Consider the following 19,761-nt stretch of genomic DNA (forward strand, 5'->3'; position numbering starts at 1 on the left):
GCTCCAGAAACAAAGTTGAGCAATGGTTGAGAATACATGTTACTGGAAAAACCTCTCCAGGCACCTTGGCTAAATCCTCAGGCTGTAGCAAATGGAACTGGAACTGTATTAATGATGATATCTAGGTCAGAGCACATATGAGCAACATTGCCTTCTAAGTGCTTAGAAAATATGTCACAGTAGGCCTTAGATGACTCACCACTTAGCTTGCTTTTCTAACCCCAGGTGACATACTTCCTTCTTCCTGTATCTACTGAAATAAGGTCGTTCTGCCCTTTCATGACCTTGCTGCCCCAGCACATCTTTATCTTTGTCATTCTCCAGAGGAAAGGCAGGATACATAAATAAATATGAAGCTGCCTTATAGTGACACAGACCACTGCTTCATCTAGCCTAGCGTTATTGACTCCCACGTGGCAGTGACTATTCAGATCTCAGACATATTTCCCAGTAGTTTTGCTGCCCAAGATCCTTTAACTTAGGGTTGCCATATGTCTGGAATTTACTGGACATAACTGGGATTCAACCGTTTGTAACAGCACCTGCCTGGGCAGAAATTGATTTAATGTCCAGGAAAATCCGGACGTATGACAACCCATGTCAGAAGTGTATATTTTGGCAAATTTTATTTAAAATAGCTCAAAAACTTCATTTTCTTAAAATAGATTTTGCTAAACTAAAAAAATATCAACAACTTTTGTGTCCAGATTTTCACTTTTTGAAATACGGCAACCTTATTTAACTGGAGAATGATCCTGGAGCCTTGCGTGTGCAAAGCATGTGCTCTGTCAATGAGTGCTGGCCTTTCCCTTCCACATCTGAGAGCTAGTCACATTTAGCTTGGCCTTTGATAGACAACAGGCACCTCAGATATATATCCCCTACTGAAAACACTTAGAATACTTTGTAAAAATAAACCAAATACAAGAATGGGTGGTCTCTTCGACATTCAATAATTATGCAGCAAAAACTACAGTTTGCAAAAGACCAATGTTCAGAAAGTGATTCAAACACAAACCAAATATTACAGCTAAGGAAAAAAAATAGTTTACAACACAGTTAGAGTGAAAGAAGCAGGGAGGGTAGAACTTCCTGATATGAGTTGAATAGATCCCCTCTCTCATACCCCAAAAATTCTCAAAACACAGGCTTCTTTCTACATTCTGTCAAGTTTATGCACCACCACCCTGCCTTCCACTGCAGACAGGTTTTAAACATAACCATTGCAGCTATGTGGATACATTGTCCTAAACCCAAAGCCCTGGGATATTCAGGATAGAATGCTATCCTGTGGCATCTCAAGAAATAAGATTCCCTCCCCCCCAACCCCTTAGTCTTTTGTTTAGAAAACAGACACAAACATTTCTTAATTGGCTAATCTCGGGAAGATGTTTCTCCAGTGACCCACTAGGGTTGGGAGTTAGGACACATAGGCAGGGTAAACAGGGACAGCTCCATAGGGTTGCAAGTTTGGGTGTTTTTGCAGAACACAATGGGTACCTAGAGAAGGAAAAGGAAGTGGAACCACCCAAATGCATACCCAGGAAGCTTCAAAGTTTATTTGGCTCAAGGCTAGCCAAGGGAACATACAGGCTTTTTTATGTGTGAGAGATCAAGTCCTAAGGGGTAGGGGGTAGGAACAACTATCATGCCAGGAAAAGGAGGACTTTGCCAGAGAATGTAAATGAACATACAAGTAAAGAGGCCACAACTGTAGTCTCACAAGGGCAACAACTGGTAGCTCACTGAATGTACAAATCCTTCAGGTGAAAGTCACCTTGCCTATGGAGAGTCAGCAACATTAATGGTTTGGGACTCAAGTGCCTGAAAGATGATTGACTGCCCTCTCTACTACCTTCCAAGCTGAAATTTGCAACCAGGGCGAAAAGCCCGGCTTATGGTTCCACTACCAGCAATAAAATGAAGAATGGGGATCTGGGACAGGCCATTGTCAGCATCACCGCCCAAGGGAAATCAGGCAGTCCCCATTCAGGAAACATGCGAAGACTTCCTTATTTACCCAGACTTTTGGCCAATAATTTTTTTTATATGGCTGGTTTTAACTGCTGTCTGTAATATAATGTTTTGAATTGCTTTGTGTAACTTTATTGTTATGAGCCATCCTGGACTCCCCCTGGGGAGGAAGAATGGGTTATAAGGACAGGTTGGAGACAGTGATGCTTCTGAATACCAGTTGTGGGGAGCCACAGGAGGGGAGAGTGCTCTTGTGCTCAGGTCTTGCTTGCCAGTTTCCCACAGGCATGTCATGTGGGTGGCCACAGTGAGAACAGGATGTTAGACTAGACAGGCTTGATCCAGCAGGCTCTTCTTGTGTTTCTATGAAATAAGTAAATAAAAAAAGAAAAAGAGGGACGGGAAGTGAACTCTGTGGACACTCCACAGAACATCTCTCTTCTCATGCAGCCAACAGGGGATTGGCAGGCATGCCATGCTGCTTTTGTCCTTCACCATGGAGTGTGAACTCCTGTTGCGTGTTTATGTGTGGAGTCCTGAGGCACAGGACATTTCAATAGTTCTGAGAAGACAATGTACACATAACACGAAGCCATAGTACTTTGGCCCTACCCTGCATGCCTCATATTCTGAGTTGTGGAGTCCCTATTTGGGGCTTATATACTGGTGCTGGTGTGTTGCAACTGGCTATATTTGTTGGCCATAATACTAAGAGAACAAGGGAGAAGTTCATGGCGAGCTCTGGCACCTCTTTTTCTATAAAAATGCTCCATTCACTGCTGTGTGATCAGAGCTAAGCTCACAGCTACCCATTTCCATGTTTAGGTTGCCTTCTCTTTTCTTTTGTCCCTCTCCCACCACAAAACACTTGTCCATGATCCAACACTACATACAAACCACCATAGCTTCAATTTGTTAACTCCCACTGAGGGATTAACAACCCATCATCCCTTACTATTAGCAAGCAAACAGATGGTAAATGGCAGCTGTAACAGTATGGTGTGGAAATGGTCTGAAGGCATTCCCCCCTACCCCCCACCCAAAATTTTCTTCTACCAATAAGAGAGTTGGATTGAAAACTGGGCTGGACCTGATATGGACAAGACACCATCACTAGAACAGCCCAAATGAAATTATATTACACAGTTTGATTGTAAAGCTGTATAAATCTACACTCTGAACCCAGCAACACGATATGTATAAAGATTGCTGAACAAAAATTAGTAAAATGCGAAAATTAATACCTCTTTCATGAGTTCAGTACACAGTGTGCAAGAGAGGGAGCACAACCAATTACCCCAATGTCTAACACCTACTGAAGCACAAACTTAGGGCATGGTGGTCAAATGCTCTGATTTCTCTGTTTGGTTTGCATTTGAAACTGGGAATAGCAGGCTACATTACTATATTTCTGTGTGAACCTTCCAATCCTAGTGTACTTACGGGAGTCTTTCCTGTGTCTACTGAACATGTAGGGAACTTCTGCATCCAGCCCTATATCCATGGAAGAAATTCAACACTTGGTTCATCACAACAAAAAGTGAACAGCTGGTGAGCAGAGCTAAAGTATTTCATTGGGACAGGAAGTGAGGAAGAATGCAAGGGGGGGGGCTGTAGAAATTCTGGCTGATGGCCAATCCAGCTGCCTTGTGTCCCCTCCCTTTCAGTCTCTCGCTTTGCCAGCATCTGCCTGTCTCTCTGACTCTTTCTGCTTGGAGAGAAAAGAGCACCGCAGTTGCCTCTCCTCTTGGGGGAGCCAGTGTGATAATCTTGCAGCTCTCTGGGAAGGGAAACAGGGCGGAGACACTTCGCCTCTCACCTGTCCCCCGAGGAGGAGAAAGAGGCGGAGACTCGAGGAACTTGAACTCGTCCAGAAAGTTTACGCAGGAAAAAGGAAAAAAAGGGGGGTGGGGAGAAAGAGAGAAAGAGAGCGGCGTGGAAGAAAGAAGACGACGTCGACGTCGACGCCGCCGCCCTGGGCGGTAGCGGGAAACAGGGAGGGATTTTCCAACAAGGAAACAGAAAGTCCGGAAATTGGGCAAGAACAACTTGCGCGAAGGGGGGACGTTTTTCCAATGACCCCCCCTCCTCTCTTTGCAGAAAAAAAGCATTTTTGACCTCCCTTCCTTTCTTGCACCGCCGGCCGGAGGCTTGTGACTAGGAGCTTGCTTGACTTACACAAAGAGGAGACTCAGCTGCGACTTGTCTTCAGAAGATGCTCAGGGCGCGCGAAGGAGGCAGCTAAGTACTTTCCAGCCTCCCACGAGGCGGACAACTTCCCAGTCGAGAGAACACTTCAGCGGCGTGGGGTGTTTTTATTTTTTTTATTTTAAATATTTTGTTTGGAGATACCCGTCTCCTCTTCTTTCAACGTCTCCTTTCAAACTTTTCTTAATTATTTAAAAGCACACACCACCACCGGGAAGCTGTTGCTCCGTTTTCCTTTGGAACGAACTTCTGGCAGCTGAGAAGTCGTTCCCTCACGCCGCCCAGTTTCTCGTGACTGTTTTCTGGGGCGTGTGTGTGTGTGTGTCTTGTTTCAGAGGAGGAGGAGGCCTTCTTTCCCACCCCGCTGCCCCGGTGTGACTGACTTTCCCCTTCCTCTCCCTCCTTCCCCCTCCATGGAAAGCGGCTGCCATGGCTCTGAGCAAAGGGCTGAGGGTGTTGTGGAAGCAGGAACCCACGGCGAGCGCCCTGCTAGAGGCTCGCGGCCGCCAGGACTGCCTGCTGCTGGAAGCCGGCACGATGGCCACCCTCAGTAAGTGCCTCGTGCCAAAGTGGGTGAGGCGGGGAGAGGGCGGGGGATGGGCGACCTTGCTACTCTTGGAGCCCCCCACCCATCGGGTTGGATGGAGGTGGCTCAGCCAGTCCAACATCCAGCCATAAAGACAACGGGCCCTCCCTCGCCGTTTGCCTCCTGCCCCCTGGCTGCAACTGGCATTCCGAGAGCTACACTGCTCCTGAACTTGGAGGCTCTGTGGGGCAGCCTCCTGCAACCTGGCACCTTCCAGATGTTTCTGGACTCCAACTTCCATCAGCCCCAGCCTGAGTTGCCAATGCTCCCAGGAATTCTGGGAGTTGGAGGCCCAAACCTCTGGATGACTTGCTAGGCAGCTGTTCAGGTTAATATGGTAAATCCCTTGGAGAAAGGGTAAAAAAAAACAACCCTTTGAAGCCATTTAAGTGCAAGGCTATCGCTGCATCTTGTTGCCATGGGTTCCATAAATTAATAAACCCGTGTTTATGTGGTGTTTTAGGTCCTGATACAGGAGGAGACGAGGGGCGCGGTTGGCGCTGTGGTCTAAACCACAGAGTCTAGGGCTTGCTAGTCAGAAGGTTGGCGGTTTGAATCCCTGCGACGGGGTGAGCTCCCGTTGCTCGGTCCCTGCTCCTGCCAACCTAGCAGTTCGAAAGCACGTCAAAGTGCAAGTAGAAGGTAAACAGCGTTTCCGTGCGCTGCTCTGGTTTACCAGAAGCAGCTTAGTCGTGCTGGCCACTTGTCTGCGGACAAACGTTGGCTGCCTTGGCCAGTAAAGCGAGATGAGTGCCACAACCCCAGAGTTGTTCGCGACTGGACTTAACTGTCAGGGGTCCTTTACCTTTACCTTTTACAGGTAAAATTCACAAGATGTGAATTGGATATTGCAAGAGGAAGGACTGTGTTTTGCCTTCAGACTTTCAGCTGCGTTCTATGGCTGTAGCCAACTTTCAAAAAGGAGAGGGAAATGCAGCCTCTTTTTCCAAACTGCAATGACTCCACCCCTGATCACCATTTACTGTTGAATTCCCTGCTAAAAGGCTACAGAAGTAATGGCCTAACTCAGTGGTTCCCAAACTTTTCCCCCAGGGAAAATTGCTGGGGGTCTTTGCAGAGCACTTAATTGTTTTTTTGCCCACTGTAGCAGATGCTGCATGATTTTTTAATTGTATTTTATCGCTTTTTTATTTCTTCTGTATTGTAAGTTGTTATATTTCATAGCATTCAAATTGTAATGCAGTAAAATACAAGATAAGAAATAAAAGAAGCAATTAGAATGCAATCAAGACTCAATATATTTAATGTGACAGATGTGCTGTCTCCTGCCTCCTACCACAAATCTACAGACATGCCGGGGACCACCTGAATTAAGCTGCCTGGCCACTGGTGGTCCATGGACCATAGTTGGAAATGCTTGGTCTAACTACAGTCACGTGTTGTCTATCTGCAACCAGGAGCTTGACAACTCTACCCCTCAGTTTTACAGTTCTAGGCCAGGAACAAAAACAGGGAGGTCTACTGAGTCAGTTTTGGGAAATCGTATGTGGCTAGTGGACTGCAGTAAAGAAAACCTGATTGAGATATTTGCAAAGCATTTATAAATGAAATGGTCAACATGTCACACAAAATGAAAGTTCACAGACTTAATCATGTAAAAATATAATGTGAAGACCTCTGTGTGCGTACTTTGTGCACAAACATGAGCTTGATGGCCTATTTATTTTATCAAGAAAACACATTATTTATGTGTACTTTAAAGACTAATATTGGATTAATATTTTAAGATACTCTCTCCGTCCCTTTTCTATTCTTCCATGTTCTGCTTCACTTGTGACTTCTTGGAGGGATGCAATCCCATCTACTCTGTATCATTGATATTATCTGCCCTGGGCCATTGGAGTTCAGTGGGCCACACATATCTAGAAAATGTCTGACTCGGGGTAATGTTAATTACAAAAGGCTTGCATACTGCAGGACTTGCGGACTTTGAGATTGTTGAGCAATCCTAATCCTACAATGCTGGTGGCTGGTGTGTAAGTGTTAGGATGGTGCACAATCACCTCCCCATTGGTCTCTGTCAGCTAAGAGGAGCACCAGTGGCAGGGGGAAGCCCCAGCTCTGCTGAAACAGGTGGTATGTTATCATGGAAAGGGATGAAAGCAGACACTTTGGAGATGGTTGCTGGATCTGCTGGGGCCTGATGCTTAGAACAAGCAACTAAAATAGTTGCTCTCGCCCTCCTCCTTGGTTGGTAGGAGCTGACAGGACTCAGATGTACTGGAGGATCTGCTTGTTGCTTGCTGCTTGCCTCCCTGGCCCCTCATTAGGATTGCTGTACTCAGTTTTAACAGTACAATTCTATGCATGTCTGATGAGATGTAAGCCACCTTGGCTGTGAGTCTAGGAAGAACTGCTCCCTGCCTTGCAGGCCCTTTTCCACCTTTCCTGGGAGGGCAGGGCCCTGACAGACTCCAGCTGCAAAAGCTGAGGCTGTTGAACAGACTCACATGTTGGTGTATTGCTTAGGGGTTTTTTGTGTTGCGGGTGGGGTTGTTGCTGTTATCAGTATTAATTTTTGTACTTTTTTATTAGATCTGGTTATGTTTTAATGTGGAAATTGTTCAGTTTGGTTGGGTACTTTTGATGTGTGTTATTTATTGTTTATGACTATTTTTGTTATACAGTGGAACCTCGGTTGTCGAACGTAATCTGTTCTGGAAAACAGTTTGACTTCCAAAACATTCGACAACTGAGGTGCAATGGGCGGTCGGAAAATTCAATTGAGAAAATTGAGAAATGTGCTTCAGAAGCCGTTCGACTTCCGAGGTGCATTTGAAAATGGAAGCAATTACTTCCGGGTTTTCGGGGTTTGAAAATCGAAATGTTCGGCTTCCGAGGTGCTCGAAAATCGAGGTTCCACTGTATTTGTAATTATGTATTTTTTTTCTCATGTTGTAAGCCACCTTGAGCATGGTTTTATCTATGGGAAGGTGGCATACAAATAAAATGATGTATGTAAGCCCTGCTGAGTTCAGTTGGACTTACCTCCCATGTCAATTTGTATAAGATCTATATTATATGACATGGTATTATAGACTTTATTAAGAAGAAAATAAAATGCAATGCAAAGTACCTGTGAAAAGTGAAGGGCTTTGCCATTGCTTCTGTTAGTGTAACTGCTAGTGGAAGGGAACAGGTCTTCCAGAATTTTTAACCTCCTGACATAATACATACCCACCCAGGGGCAGGATTGTGAATGATTCTGGCCACAGCCTTCTCCTTAGAGAAGCCAGCCTCACATTGAGAAAACTTGAATAGTGCCCTGCATTACATTACATTACATTGCATACCATGAGTATCAGCTTCATCTATCTTAACTGTAATAATATTATTTTACAAACCCAAGTATTTTTTTTATTTTTAAATGTTTGCTATGTTTAAAGTGCAGTTGCTTTGCAATCTTTATAGGCTCAATGATATCTGAATGTTGTAGGTTTCTGTTGTTGCTTCCAGAACGTTAAGCATATGTACTAATTAGGGACAAAGCTTGGTATAAAGGCTTTGTTTTCTGTAATAACCAACGTTTGTGTGTGTGTGTGTGTGTGTGTGTGTGTGTGTTCATTCTGAACAATACAATATCTCTACATGCATAACCTTACATGATCCATAGGGTTACAATGAAGAAAAAAACATTATATGGATGGATGTCATCCTCATATTTGTCATTCCAAAATATCATAAACAGTGACCAATAACCAACATGCTGTTTAAAGCTTATTTCTACTTGCTGATTGAAAGAAGGGAATGGACTCTTTGGTTTCAACCCTCTTTTCTCTTGGGAGGCATGATTATGGCAAAGTCCAAACATTGCTTGCATTCTTCAACACTTGCCTACGTCTTTAAATGTCATTACTTTATTTTTACATTTTTACTGTATTCTATTACTACAGTAATTCCTTTGTCTACTTAAGCATCTCCTGATCCAGTGACTCCATTGTACTTTCACTGGGAGATAAAGATGTGAAGATTTGCACAGGGAATGGTCCTGTTATTTCTTTCTCTCCTATAAGTGAGAAAGCTCTAGAATCAAAGCAGGATTCCCAATTGCATGCATAAAGAATTATCTGCAGTTAGACCTGCCTTAAAGTGTATTGGATAATGACTAAAATATATTGATAGTACTGTATGGAAGAACATAGCCAAGATATAGGGACACATTCCACTGCACACATGTTCATTGGGCCAGGAGATAGAAGGTTGATGCAAAACTGTTAATCTCTGAAATGTATTATTAGCACTGTATTAGTTTATTATTATTAGTTTGTAGTCAGGTTGCTCAACATGTAAGATAAGTTTTCTTAGGGAGACATCTCTTTCTGGCCCTTGCAGAGCATATACAGTATATCACACCCCAACTTCTCATACTCAGTGCAGTGTAAGAGGTTGTGAAAGAAGCTAAATGGCCTGATCCTGTGCATATTTACTATGGAGTAAGTCTTACTGATTTTGTTGCAACTTACCTCTGAGTAACCATAAGTAGAATTGGGCTGTAAAAGTATTGTGGCATCTAGGAGACCTAATTTTATCATAAGTTATTGTTACTTTAGCACAAACCATAGACTTAAAGAATAATAAATCTCGCCAGTTTCTGTTGGCTTGCTGTATTATCAACGGATTAAAAATAAAAAAGAATTGTTGTCTTTTATTGTGCAATTCCCTTAGCTCCTGAAGAAAAGGAAGAAATTAAAGGGCAATATGAGAAGCTCATGGATGCTTATGGGTGCTTAGGAGAACTCCAGTTAAGATCTGGTAAGTACCTTTATGTCATTTTTAGAATAATAAGTTGTACAATGTGTCCTTCAATCCGACACAATGAAGTGAAACTATTCTTTGGTTAACCTTCAAGAACTACCGTAATTCTTTAAAATGAGTTGGGTGGTAATCATTGGATTTAAGGACAATTATTAAACAATGGCTTATTGCAGGGTTTCTCTTTTTTAAAAAAACAACAACTTTGCATTTACTAATAATAGCTTCTGGTTTAAACTTGAAAACAGCTTCTGTATCTTTTTACCAGATTTGTTGTGCTCCTTGTTGGCCTTGGGTAGCTGTCCCATAAAATGCAATCCTACATAAGGTCTTCTTCCTTAGTAAATAGTGTATGTTTAGGATTACAGCCTCAGTGGGTGGGTACTAAGTCTTAATTGACTTACCTATAAGTAAATGCTTAGGATCATGAATAGGTTTGCCTGCTCCTATCCTCCATCTCATGTCCTGCCTTTGGGTTTTGTTTTTTTAATCTGTTGGGGAAATGATGCTCTGTAGGTGAAAGATCTCAAATTGCATTGCTGCAGCCACAGAAAAATGATACCCTACGAGCCTCTCCCTAACAAGTAACTATAAAGGACAGATTTTTGGGCTGCTGCTTTTATTATGCATAGAGGCTCAGGCAGAAATGCAGCAAGTGACCCCCTTGTGTGGAGATACAGTGTTAGGGAAAGCTGCACTTGTTCGCTTTTTGGCTTGCACATATCTGTTAAAAACACAGAGCTCCTGCCCATAAAAATACAGCATTTCTAAGGAAGCCAGCCTTTTCAGGCCAAGAATCAACAGCTCTACTGAATAGCACTTTCCCCTTTCTTTTTATTTTGAATGACTAGCTTTATTAACAGCAGTAGTTCATGGTTAACTAAGACTGCAGCCCTGCAATTGACAATTTTCTCTGTTCTGGTGACCTTCTAATTTGGGTTTCCTGAACCTAGCATTTTCATCACAATGAGCATGGCTCCCTCCTTGGATTTCATGTTACAGCCATCTAATGTGGGCAAGGATAGACAGGTCTGCACTAGGAGATGCTGACTATCCCTTGAACAGCTTGGGGGCATTGAGAGAGCATATAGTCACTGCCCCCCCACCTTTTCTGCTGACTGAAGGCAATGGTGTAGCCCTGTGACAAGACAAATGGAGCTAGGGAGGCAAGTTGCATGGTAGTTGCTGCTTTGCATCTTGGTGCTTTGGGTATTTTAAAGGCGCAAGCATGTCTCTGGAGAACCTGCTACGGCTAGAGTGAATGTGGTATCCAAAACTGCAAAATGTAAATGAAATAAATGGACTATAGCTTTGCCTCTTTGTTGGCTGGCATATGGTTTTATGCACATAAAAGCATCTGAAGGATTTAAACAATTTGTGTGTGAGGGTATGATGGGTTGTGGGCAGCTGAGTGCAACTTCATATGAGCAAGAAGTCAACTTTCCATTGTCCAATAACAAGGAATGTCAGGGGATGTGGCTATGTAAAACTAATAATAATAATCATCATCATCATCATCATCATCATCCAAGAATTCTGGTTCATATTTAATTAAGGGTTGTGAGAGCATGAAAGAGGCTGTGCCACAGACCAGAGGCTCAGCCATGGCCAGTCATAGCCCTTGAAATTTCCATAGTTGCCCTAGTACTTTGACAGCACATTAGTTTCTTCTGAAATCAACCCATCGTAGAAAAGATTTTTGTGACTCCATAGGATTTGTTCAGATACTGTCCAAACCATCCCACTCACCAATTTGTGGATTTCCTGATATATACATGGTGCCAGTTTCATTTACATAATAGGAATTTAAAATAGTCTGCCTAGACACTTCGCTTCTTGCCGCAAGAAGTGTTTGGATGGCTGGAAGGGAGAGACAGTGTGGTCATTTGGCCCTTGAAACAAATAGGCTTCCTAAGGAGGGTAGTAAGTCATTAAGACCATGAAAGATTTTTCCAGAATGCCTGATGATAAAGAAAGTTTATAGCGATGGCAGCAATAGCCTGAACCAGCTACTGGGCAGAAAACTCCATAAATCTTCTGAAATATGAATTAGTCACAGTGGGGAGACTATAGACTGGTTTAAATACAAACATTTGGCTTAGCTGGCTTATAAAACAGACAAAAAAGGAAGCATGACTCTTCTGACTAGCTATTCAGACAGTAAGCAGAATAGCTAATCACACTGGTTTTTCAGTCTCACTTTTTGGCACTAAGGACCTTCTGGGGTTTTAGTAGGAAATTCTTCCTTTTTGTCATACTGCAGAACTTGTGTGTGAATACTTGGTTAATAGTTCTTTGTCTGTGTTAAGCTGTCAAAATTGATAGGATACAAACCCAACCATTTCCCATGCAAGACACTTGCACTATAAGGCTGGTGGGTTTTGCTTAGCTGATCGCCTGGGTAATGTTTCTCAAAAGCCAGAACTCTCCCTTGTATTGGTTCTGACCAGCTGGAACAACTCACTAATTCCCATTATTTGCCTTTGGGATGGGCTAGAGCAGAATGAAGAGTCAAGTATGTTCTGGGCTGAGCCTCGGGGGTGGGGGGAGTGTTCTGTATTTGTTGGTTCAATTTCCTTAATGAATTCTAGTCTGAATTTATATTGGCACATAGCATGACAGTATAGGAGACATGCACAGCATTAAATGTAAGATGTTCCAAATGTTTTGAAATGCAGTAGATGATTTTTTTTTAATTAGTTGGGAAGTTTTTAGGTGGTTTTAAAATTGTTTTTAAATGTAGCAGATATGTTTTTATTTCATTTTAAACTGTAGGGCCTATTATTTTAACTTCTTGATGTTTGTTGCCCTGGGCTCATTTGGGAGGAAGGGTGGGATAGAAATTTCAGAAATAATTGCATAAATAACAAGAGGGTGGTATCCAAATAGCATTATTAGTGTGTAGATTTGTAAGATTCATGGTCAGATTCCAGAGAAACATAGATTATGTGGGCAGCATTCACCTAACACACCCCATCAATGGAAAGCCTGTGCAAAGATTTCCACTTGTGCAATGGGGCTTTCCCCTGTGTTCTCCCTGTGCCCCCCCCCAAAAAAATGGCTCTGGGGGGCGGGGGATCAGGAGAAGCCCAACAGTAGAACACAGAGTGCTGGGGTTTTTTGTTTACTGCTGTGTTGCTTATTGATTGATTGTATTATTTTATTGTATTTTGCCTGCATTGTACTCTCTTTTGGGATTGTCTGATAAAAAATAACAAGTTTTATAATAAAATAAAATAAACTGTTGTAAGCCGCCTTGAACATTTTTGTTTAACTTTGGAAAGGTCGCATGCAAACAGATTGATTGATAACAACATCATGAGGTCTACCAGCAGATTTAAATCGATCTTCTGACCACCCTACATGTTAATGAGCAAGGTGGTCTGAATTAGTGAAAGGCAGCTTCCTATATTGCTTGTGGCAAAACATGAGGCTTTCAGCATTCATACCAAGCACAGCCAGTCCAGACACTTCATGCTGCAGACCAGCATTCAGGGCCCATGAGGCTCACTGCTATTTGGTTTAGAGCCTGAAGAGGGTTCTGAGGCCAGCATATTCTCAATATATAAGAGAACATTCAGAGGGTCCTTGTGCCTAAGGTTTCCATGGTGATGAAGGGCTTTGGGTAGACAGGATTACCAGTAACTAATCCTTTGGGCTGTGTGTCATACCAGGGGTCTCAAGAATGATGCAGAACTTTGTCATGAGGGAGAAGGTTATTACCTTTATTTTTCATTATACCTCCCCACGTGGTAGCCTCCTACCCTGAAAAAATTGTTCAAGGAAGTTAGCTACAGTCAGGATGAAAATAATATATAAAACTAGTTCACTCATCCTGTTGAGCAGCATGCACTTTGTTCTTCTCCCCCTCATGTGCAGGTCTGCTTAAGTGGGGCCCATTCGGCACATATTCCTCTGTGACCATCTTGAGTATCCCTATGTTGCAAACTCTCCAGGGCTACTAAAGTTGCTTTGGAGGTTATGATTGTGATGATGCACAATCGGGAGCTTACCTTAAAGCTCCTGTTGTGCATTGGCAGCTGTGCCTCTACCTGCCCTACAGGTGATGTTACATATGACTTCAAGGATGGGGTAGGTGGGTGTGGTTTGAGGAAAAACAGCTAAATTTGAACCCCTCGCAGGCCAAGTTTGGCCCACTGGCATGCGGCCCCTGGAAGGTTGCCCACAGGGTGGATTTGATTTAAATCAAACTGATCACGATTTAAATCACCAGTCAGTAAGGCTCAGGGTGGATTTAAATTTTTTAAAAATCAGATTTAAATTTTAAAAAATCAGATTTTTTAAAATTTAAATCGGATTTTATAAAATTTAAATCCACCCTGAGCCTTACTGACTAGTGATTTAAATTGTGATTTAAATCAGTTTGATTTAAATCAAATCCACCCTGGTTGCCCATGAGAGAATGTGGCCCTTGGGCTGATGAAGGTTTTCCATCCCTGTCCTGGGGGCTGCTCCTTCCTTATTGCTGTAATAAATATGTTTTCTCTGCCTTTGTCTCAAGATGGTTTTTAAATGTTACTCAAACTTCAGTTACAGGCAGGTAGCCGTGTTGGTCTGCCATAGTCAAAGCAAAATAAAAAATTAAAAAATTCCTTCCAGTAGCACCTTAGAGCCCAACTGAGTTTGTTCTTGGTATGAGCTTTCGTGTGCATGCACACTCTAACTTCAAATACTCTTAAGGAAAAATTTATATAATGAGCAGAAACAACAGTTCATTTTTGTTTACATTAAAAAGGAAGCTTTTCTTGGTTATTGAAAAAGTCAACAATGCAAATTTGAAGGTGCTAAGCACAGCTGGAATTATGTCATAAATATTCAAAATGAGCTATCCAGTGGGGAATAAACTGTGGGTTTACTTGCTGGACTTAAATTTGCATTTCCAACCTACCTTGTGGAAGCTCCTTTTGTTTTTGTTTTTTTGCTTTTGAAGCTATGGCTGAATGACAACAGACCTCATATTTTCTGTTTAGTGCCTCATCAAAAGAAGAATAGGCATTCTTCTTTTACTCCAAGATAACCAGCAGTTAGTGTTGGACTACAGCTTCAATAATTCCTGCCTGTTGTCTGTGCTGGCTGGAGTTAGGAATCTATCAACATCTGGACTACCTTTGTTTTCTATATGTCTTAAATAATGCATCCCATTATAAGACATTTTTCTGATTGACCCTCAGCATCCTTTATGAGCATTTCCCTTGAGAGGCCTTTCACATTTATTATCAAGCGATAAAATATCTGAATGTTGTCATGCCTCTTAGACCAGCTATGTTGGTTAGTTCTTTGCTTGTTTTTTTTTTAATAAAACGTTTTATTTAGCTATGAAATTGTATTTTAGACATAGCATTGTCATTGACTGACCCACAGACTCGCTGTTAAGAGTAACAGGTAGGTAGCCGTGTTGGTCTGCCATAGTCAAAACAAAATAAAAAATAAAAAAATTCCTTCCAGTAGCACCTTAGAGACCAACTAAGTTTCTTCTTGGTATGAGCTTTCGTATCTGAAGAAGTGTGCATGCACACAAAAGCTCATACCAAGAACAAACTTAGTTGGTCTCTAAGGTGCTACTGGAAGGAATTTTTTATTTTTTATTTTGTTGAGAGTAAAACTGACTTGAACCAAAGCTTAAGTACCTAATAGAGGAGCTCACAGATTGACTTTTATGAGCTTGCCGCTTGAAACAGCAGTCGTGGATGTCTCCTGAGAACGGATTCAGTCACAAATAAGTGCTCTTGCTTGTCATTCCAGGTGGCCAACTTGTTAAGAGCAATGTTTCTCCTGCCATATATTTTCAGATACTATGATGGATGCTGTGGAGGAAATGATTACCTTTTTCACAAAGTACTCCTTTCCTTCCCCAGATGTTCCCCAGCTGGGGAGGGGGGAACAGCTGATGAGATCATGCCCTTAGACTAGATTTCCTCCTTTTACAGCAATGAGGGTGGCTGAGTTGGCAGTTAATGCAATATTTCTGTTCACACTTGTATGTTCTATGTGAGAAACATGTACATTTAATCATGCCAACATAGGTTTCTGCAATACCTACAATGAGTCCCTGACCAATGAATTGAATCTGGTATCAACATGACCTTGTCACCTTCTGAAACAAAAACAAACAAACAGGCAAAACATATTATGATATATTGACAGTTTGCCTTTACAGAAAAGGTCTAGAATGGAATAAGCATTTGTATTCCCATGTAATTCTAACGTGCCTGTCATTTTCTAGGCAACACCACCCTTCATTTTCTGGTCCTTGTGACAGGCTGTGCATCAGTGGGAAAAATACTTGATGCTGAAGTTTACAGAATCACGACAACAGAATTCTGTCCTCTCCAGGAAGAAACTAAGGAGGAAGATCGTGTTTCTGCCTTGAAGAAAATTCTTAATTCTGGGGTGTTTTATTTTTCTTGGCCAAACGCAGGGTCAAATTTTGATATCACTGTCCGAGCCCAGAAACAGGGCGATAACAACTATGGAACTGCAAACTCATTCTTCTGGTAAGTGCAACATGTTACATTCTATATTTGGTCAGTCCTCAGCTAATATGTCCTAGACTTCAAATCATGTGGATTCTGCTTCATGGAGGACTGGAATCTCTTTGGGATCTTCTAAAGCATAGCAATAAATGCATTGCTATTATAGCTAGAGAGTGTCTTTTTGTGGAAAGAAAAATATCATATTTCTAAATATATATGGGAATGTTTTGTTGTTCAGTCGTCTTAGTCGTGTTCGACTCTCCGTGACCCCATGAACCAGAGCATGTCTTGGAAACTCTCACTTTCTTCTCAAAGCTTCTCCTTTTTTAATGTCCATGGAGTTTTCTTGGCAAAATACTGGAGTGGTTTGACAGTTCCTTCTCCAGGTGGATCACATTTAGTCTAAACTCTTGGCTATGACCTTTCCGTCTTGGGTGGCCCTGCACAGCATAGCTCATAGCTTCTTGGAGTTATTCAAGCCCCTTCGCCACGACAAGGCAGTGATCCATGAAGGGGATATATGGGAATAAGTCCCACTAAACTCAGTGAGACTTATTTTGGGTTGGATTGCTAGTGTATACAATAATATCAAGGCTTTAAGAGCTGCTTCACACATTGCTCAGGTGTGCTGGGTTGTTAAATTTATTATTGCATTTACATCCCACTTTTTTTCTCCAGGGAACTCAAGGTGGTGTAGATGTTTCTTTCCCCTCATCACTTAATCCCCATTACAACTCTATGAGGAAAGTTATACCAAGAGGCAATGACTGGCCCAAGGCCACTAAGTGAACTTCATAGCCGAGTGGGGATTTGAACCCTGTTCTCCCAGGTCCTAATCTAACATGTTAATCACTACACCACACTGGCTCTGTAAGCGGCAGGGCACAATAGTGAATTGCAGGCTCACATGCTTCCCCTCCCCTTGGTGAATGGAACCTTTCATGTGAATCAGTTTGTGAGCTTGAGATTTGCCCTTGGGCCCTGCTGTGTATGTGAACCAATCCTGGATGCCTAAATATTTGTGTTGCAACCCTTTCTGAATGTTTGCACCTGACTTTAAGCAAATCCTGAGTATCTGCAACTTGTACAGTGTACAAATTTAATTTATTTATTTTGTTAAATAGAGAAGATCAATACATTTTATTTTCAACATTTTAAATAATAAATGGCAACTTCTGCATAATGTATGCGGTGATAATGATACCAAGCAAAATAAAAGTTAGCAGCTGCTTCTATGCATGACACTCCTCTTGCAGCCCAGTGAAGGTAAATAGCAAAGCCCAGTGAAAAATAATTGAATTGGGATGATGGGGCATGCCTATGTCAATGTAAGCCTGCATGAATGATTTATCTAACTAAGTTTTAAATGCCATGGCACCAAGCCATGTTGTTGTACGTGTACTGTAGATGATACTGCAGTTCTGAACTTGTTAAAGGCTTTTGGGATATTTAGCTATTATGTTTCTTGACACATAGTCACAAAGTGAAGGTGGGCAATAGATCGAGTGAACATTCTCCTGGGTACTAGTCATGACAGCTGAATGCACCATCATAATTACTTCTGTATATAGCACTCTCCATGTGGCCTTCAGGGTTCCATTATGCCAATAAGAGTATCAGGACAGCTCTGCTGCATCAGACCAAAGAGCTATCACATCCAGCATCACATTCTCACATTGGACAACCAAATGCCAATGGGAAGCCTGCAATGAGACCATGAACCCAAGAACACTCTCCCATTTGTGATCCCTAGCAACTGGGTTCAGAGGTGTACCAATGCTGGTGTTTCCATGACCCACTTCTGGGCTTCTCAGAGACCCAGTAGGACTGCTGTGGGAAGCAGGATCCTGGGCAAGATGGCTATTTGGTCTGACCCAGCGTTTCCCAGTGTGGTGCTCTCTAGAGGTTTTGGACTGCAACTCCCATCATCCCATGCTTTTGGACATGCTGGCTGGTGCTGAGGTAAGTCCAAAACACCTGGATGGTACCAGGTTGGGGAAGTCCAGTCTGTTCCATCAGGACTCATCTAATCAACTTTTGGCATGTTGATTAATAGACCTAAATATATTCAAAACTGATTTTGTGTAATTTTTCTTGACTTAGTTCCCTTAAATGCATTTGACACAATTTGGCCAAAAGTTCTGCTGGTTTAAATGGGAAATATTTAAGTTATATGCTTAACTGAAATCAGTGGGACTTTTTAAAAGCATGTAACTTTTACCTGGATCATGTCCACTATCTGCATCATGTGGCATTTTGGGATGCAAATGGCTTGCAAGAGTGATATCAGTACAGAATATACTTTCACAGAAAACTTCTGACTTTATTCAAATGAAATTTTATTTAATGAATTAGTCACTACATTGCCTTTACTGGTTATATTTCCTTTCAGTAGTGCTGGGAAATCCAACAATAGCTGTAGACTTTTTGAGTTGTATCTTTTGTTTGTCTTAGCAAAATGTACTTCTGTTCCTGCAAGGCCAGACACCCAATTTTCACAATTTTCACTGCCTTTCCTACTGCTGTGTCCCATTCTGTTCTGGAGGATCTCATGATCCTAAGGAGCAGCTTTTAGGGAGACGTAAGTATGTTAGAGGGGTTGGCAAAAACTGGGTGCATCCATCTGCAAGAGCAGAAGTCATTTCCATTAAGGAAAAACCACAACCGGATACAGCCCAAAGTTTTTTTTTTTTTTAATATTTATGATCCCAGAAGATTACATATAGTAATATAGTAATTGTAAGCCCAGGGCAGGGGGAGTTTCTGCCTGACTACAACAAAATATCTCATGGGCTGAATTCAGCTTGGTTGGTCACAAGCTATGCAAGTTTACCACACCATATAGGTAATAATACTTTGGTGTCACAAAAGTATTATTACCTATATTGTGTGGTAAAGTTGCACTATGTTTATTTTTTCAGATTTGATTGCAAACAAGGATTTCGTGACTAAAAACTATTGAACCTGCACTGCAGTTTTTCAGGTCACAACCTGAACTGTGAAATCATCCTATAAAAATGTCTGTGGTTCTGTGAGTTGCTACGTTAACAGAATATTTCCCAAGGTTTATCTTCACTGTATTATTGGCTTTCTGGATAGAAACAAGCAAGACTGGAATCCTTCCAGTGCCTTGTAGCTAAAACCTTAACAAGGGATAATACTTTAAAGTTAGCTTTGTTAATAATATATAGTACACTTAGTGAGTGATTATTATTGAATCTTGCAGGAACCAGCTACTGCATGTCCCCTTTAAACACTACCAGGTGAATTGCTCTGATTGGCTGTTAAAAGTGATCTGTGGTGTGGTGGACATTCGCACTCTGTACGCTTCTCACAAGAAGGCAAAGGCCTGCCTCATCTCCCGGATCAGCTGCGAGAGAGCTGGTGCCCGGTTTCACATACGAGGAGTCAATGATGATGGCCACGTTTCCAACTTTGCTGAGACGGAGCAGGTAAGGGCTGGATCCCATGTCTCTAAATAATTGATTGCATTTACACAAAGTGGGGTGGCAGTTGAGGAATCAGGATGACATCTTCCACAGTGACAAGTGACATGAGAGAAGCTAGCAAGCACTTTTCAGAAGTAGTGTCTAACCACCCACAGTATATTCATTAACTCTGCTTTTTTCCTTTTTGTTCATTACACATGTCTACAGAAGAATACACCCACTCCATTCCTCTTCAATTCGTTTGGCTTTGATTTACAGTTGAGAACTTGTGTATTCT

General features: G+C 42.0%; 1 protein-coding gene across 3 annotated transcripts in view; it reads left to right on the forward strand.

Moving 5' to 3' along the window:
• The first annotated feature begins 3,914 nt into the window (after positions 1-3,914).
• Positions 3,915-19,761, forward strand: part of SYNJ2 (synaptojanin 2) — a 53,146-nt gene continuing 37,299 nt past the window's right edge. For 2 of the 3 annotated variants that reach the window (XM_033144076.1, XM_033144077.1), the window contains exons 1-4: positions 3,916-4,732; positions 9,455-9,541; positions 15,786-16,056; positions 19,262-19,487. In XM_033144076.1, coding sequence (XP_032999967.1) covers positions 4,612-4,732; positions 9,455-9,541; positions 15,786-16,056; positions 19,262-19,487 — 705 coding nt within the window. In that variant the 5' untranslated portion in view covers positions 3,916-4,611. Of the gene's footprint in view, positions 4,733-9,454; positions 9,542-15,785; positions 16,057-19,261; positions 19,488-19,761 lie in introns of all 3 variants that reach the window. The other variant, XM_033144078.1, reaches the window with a different exon arrangement.

Source organism: Lacerta agilis, chromosome 3 (assembly GCF_009819535.1).
Source record: "Lacerta agilis isolate rLacAgi1 chromosome 3, rLacAgi1.pri, whole genome shotgun sequence".
Lineage (NCBI taxonomy): Eukaryota > Metazoa > Chordata > Lepidosauria > Squamata > Lacertidae > Lacerta > Lacerta agilis.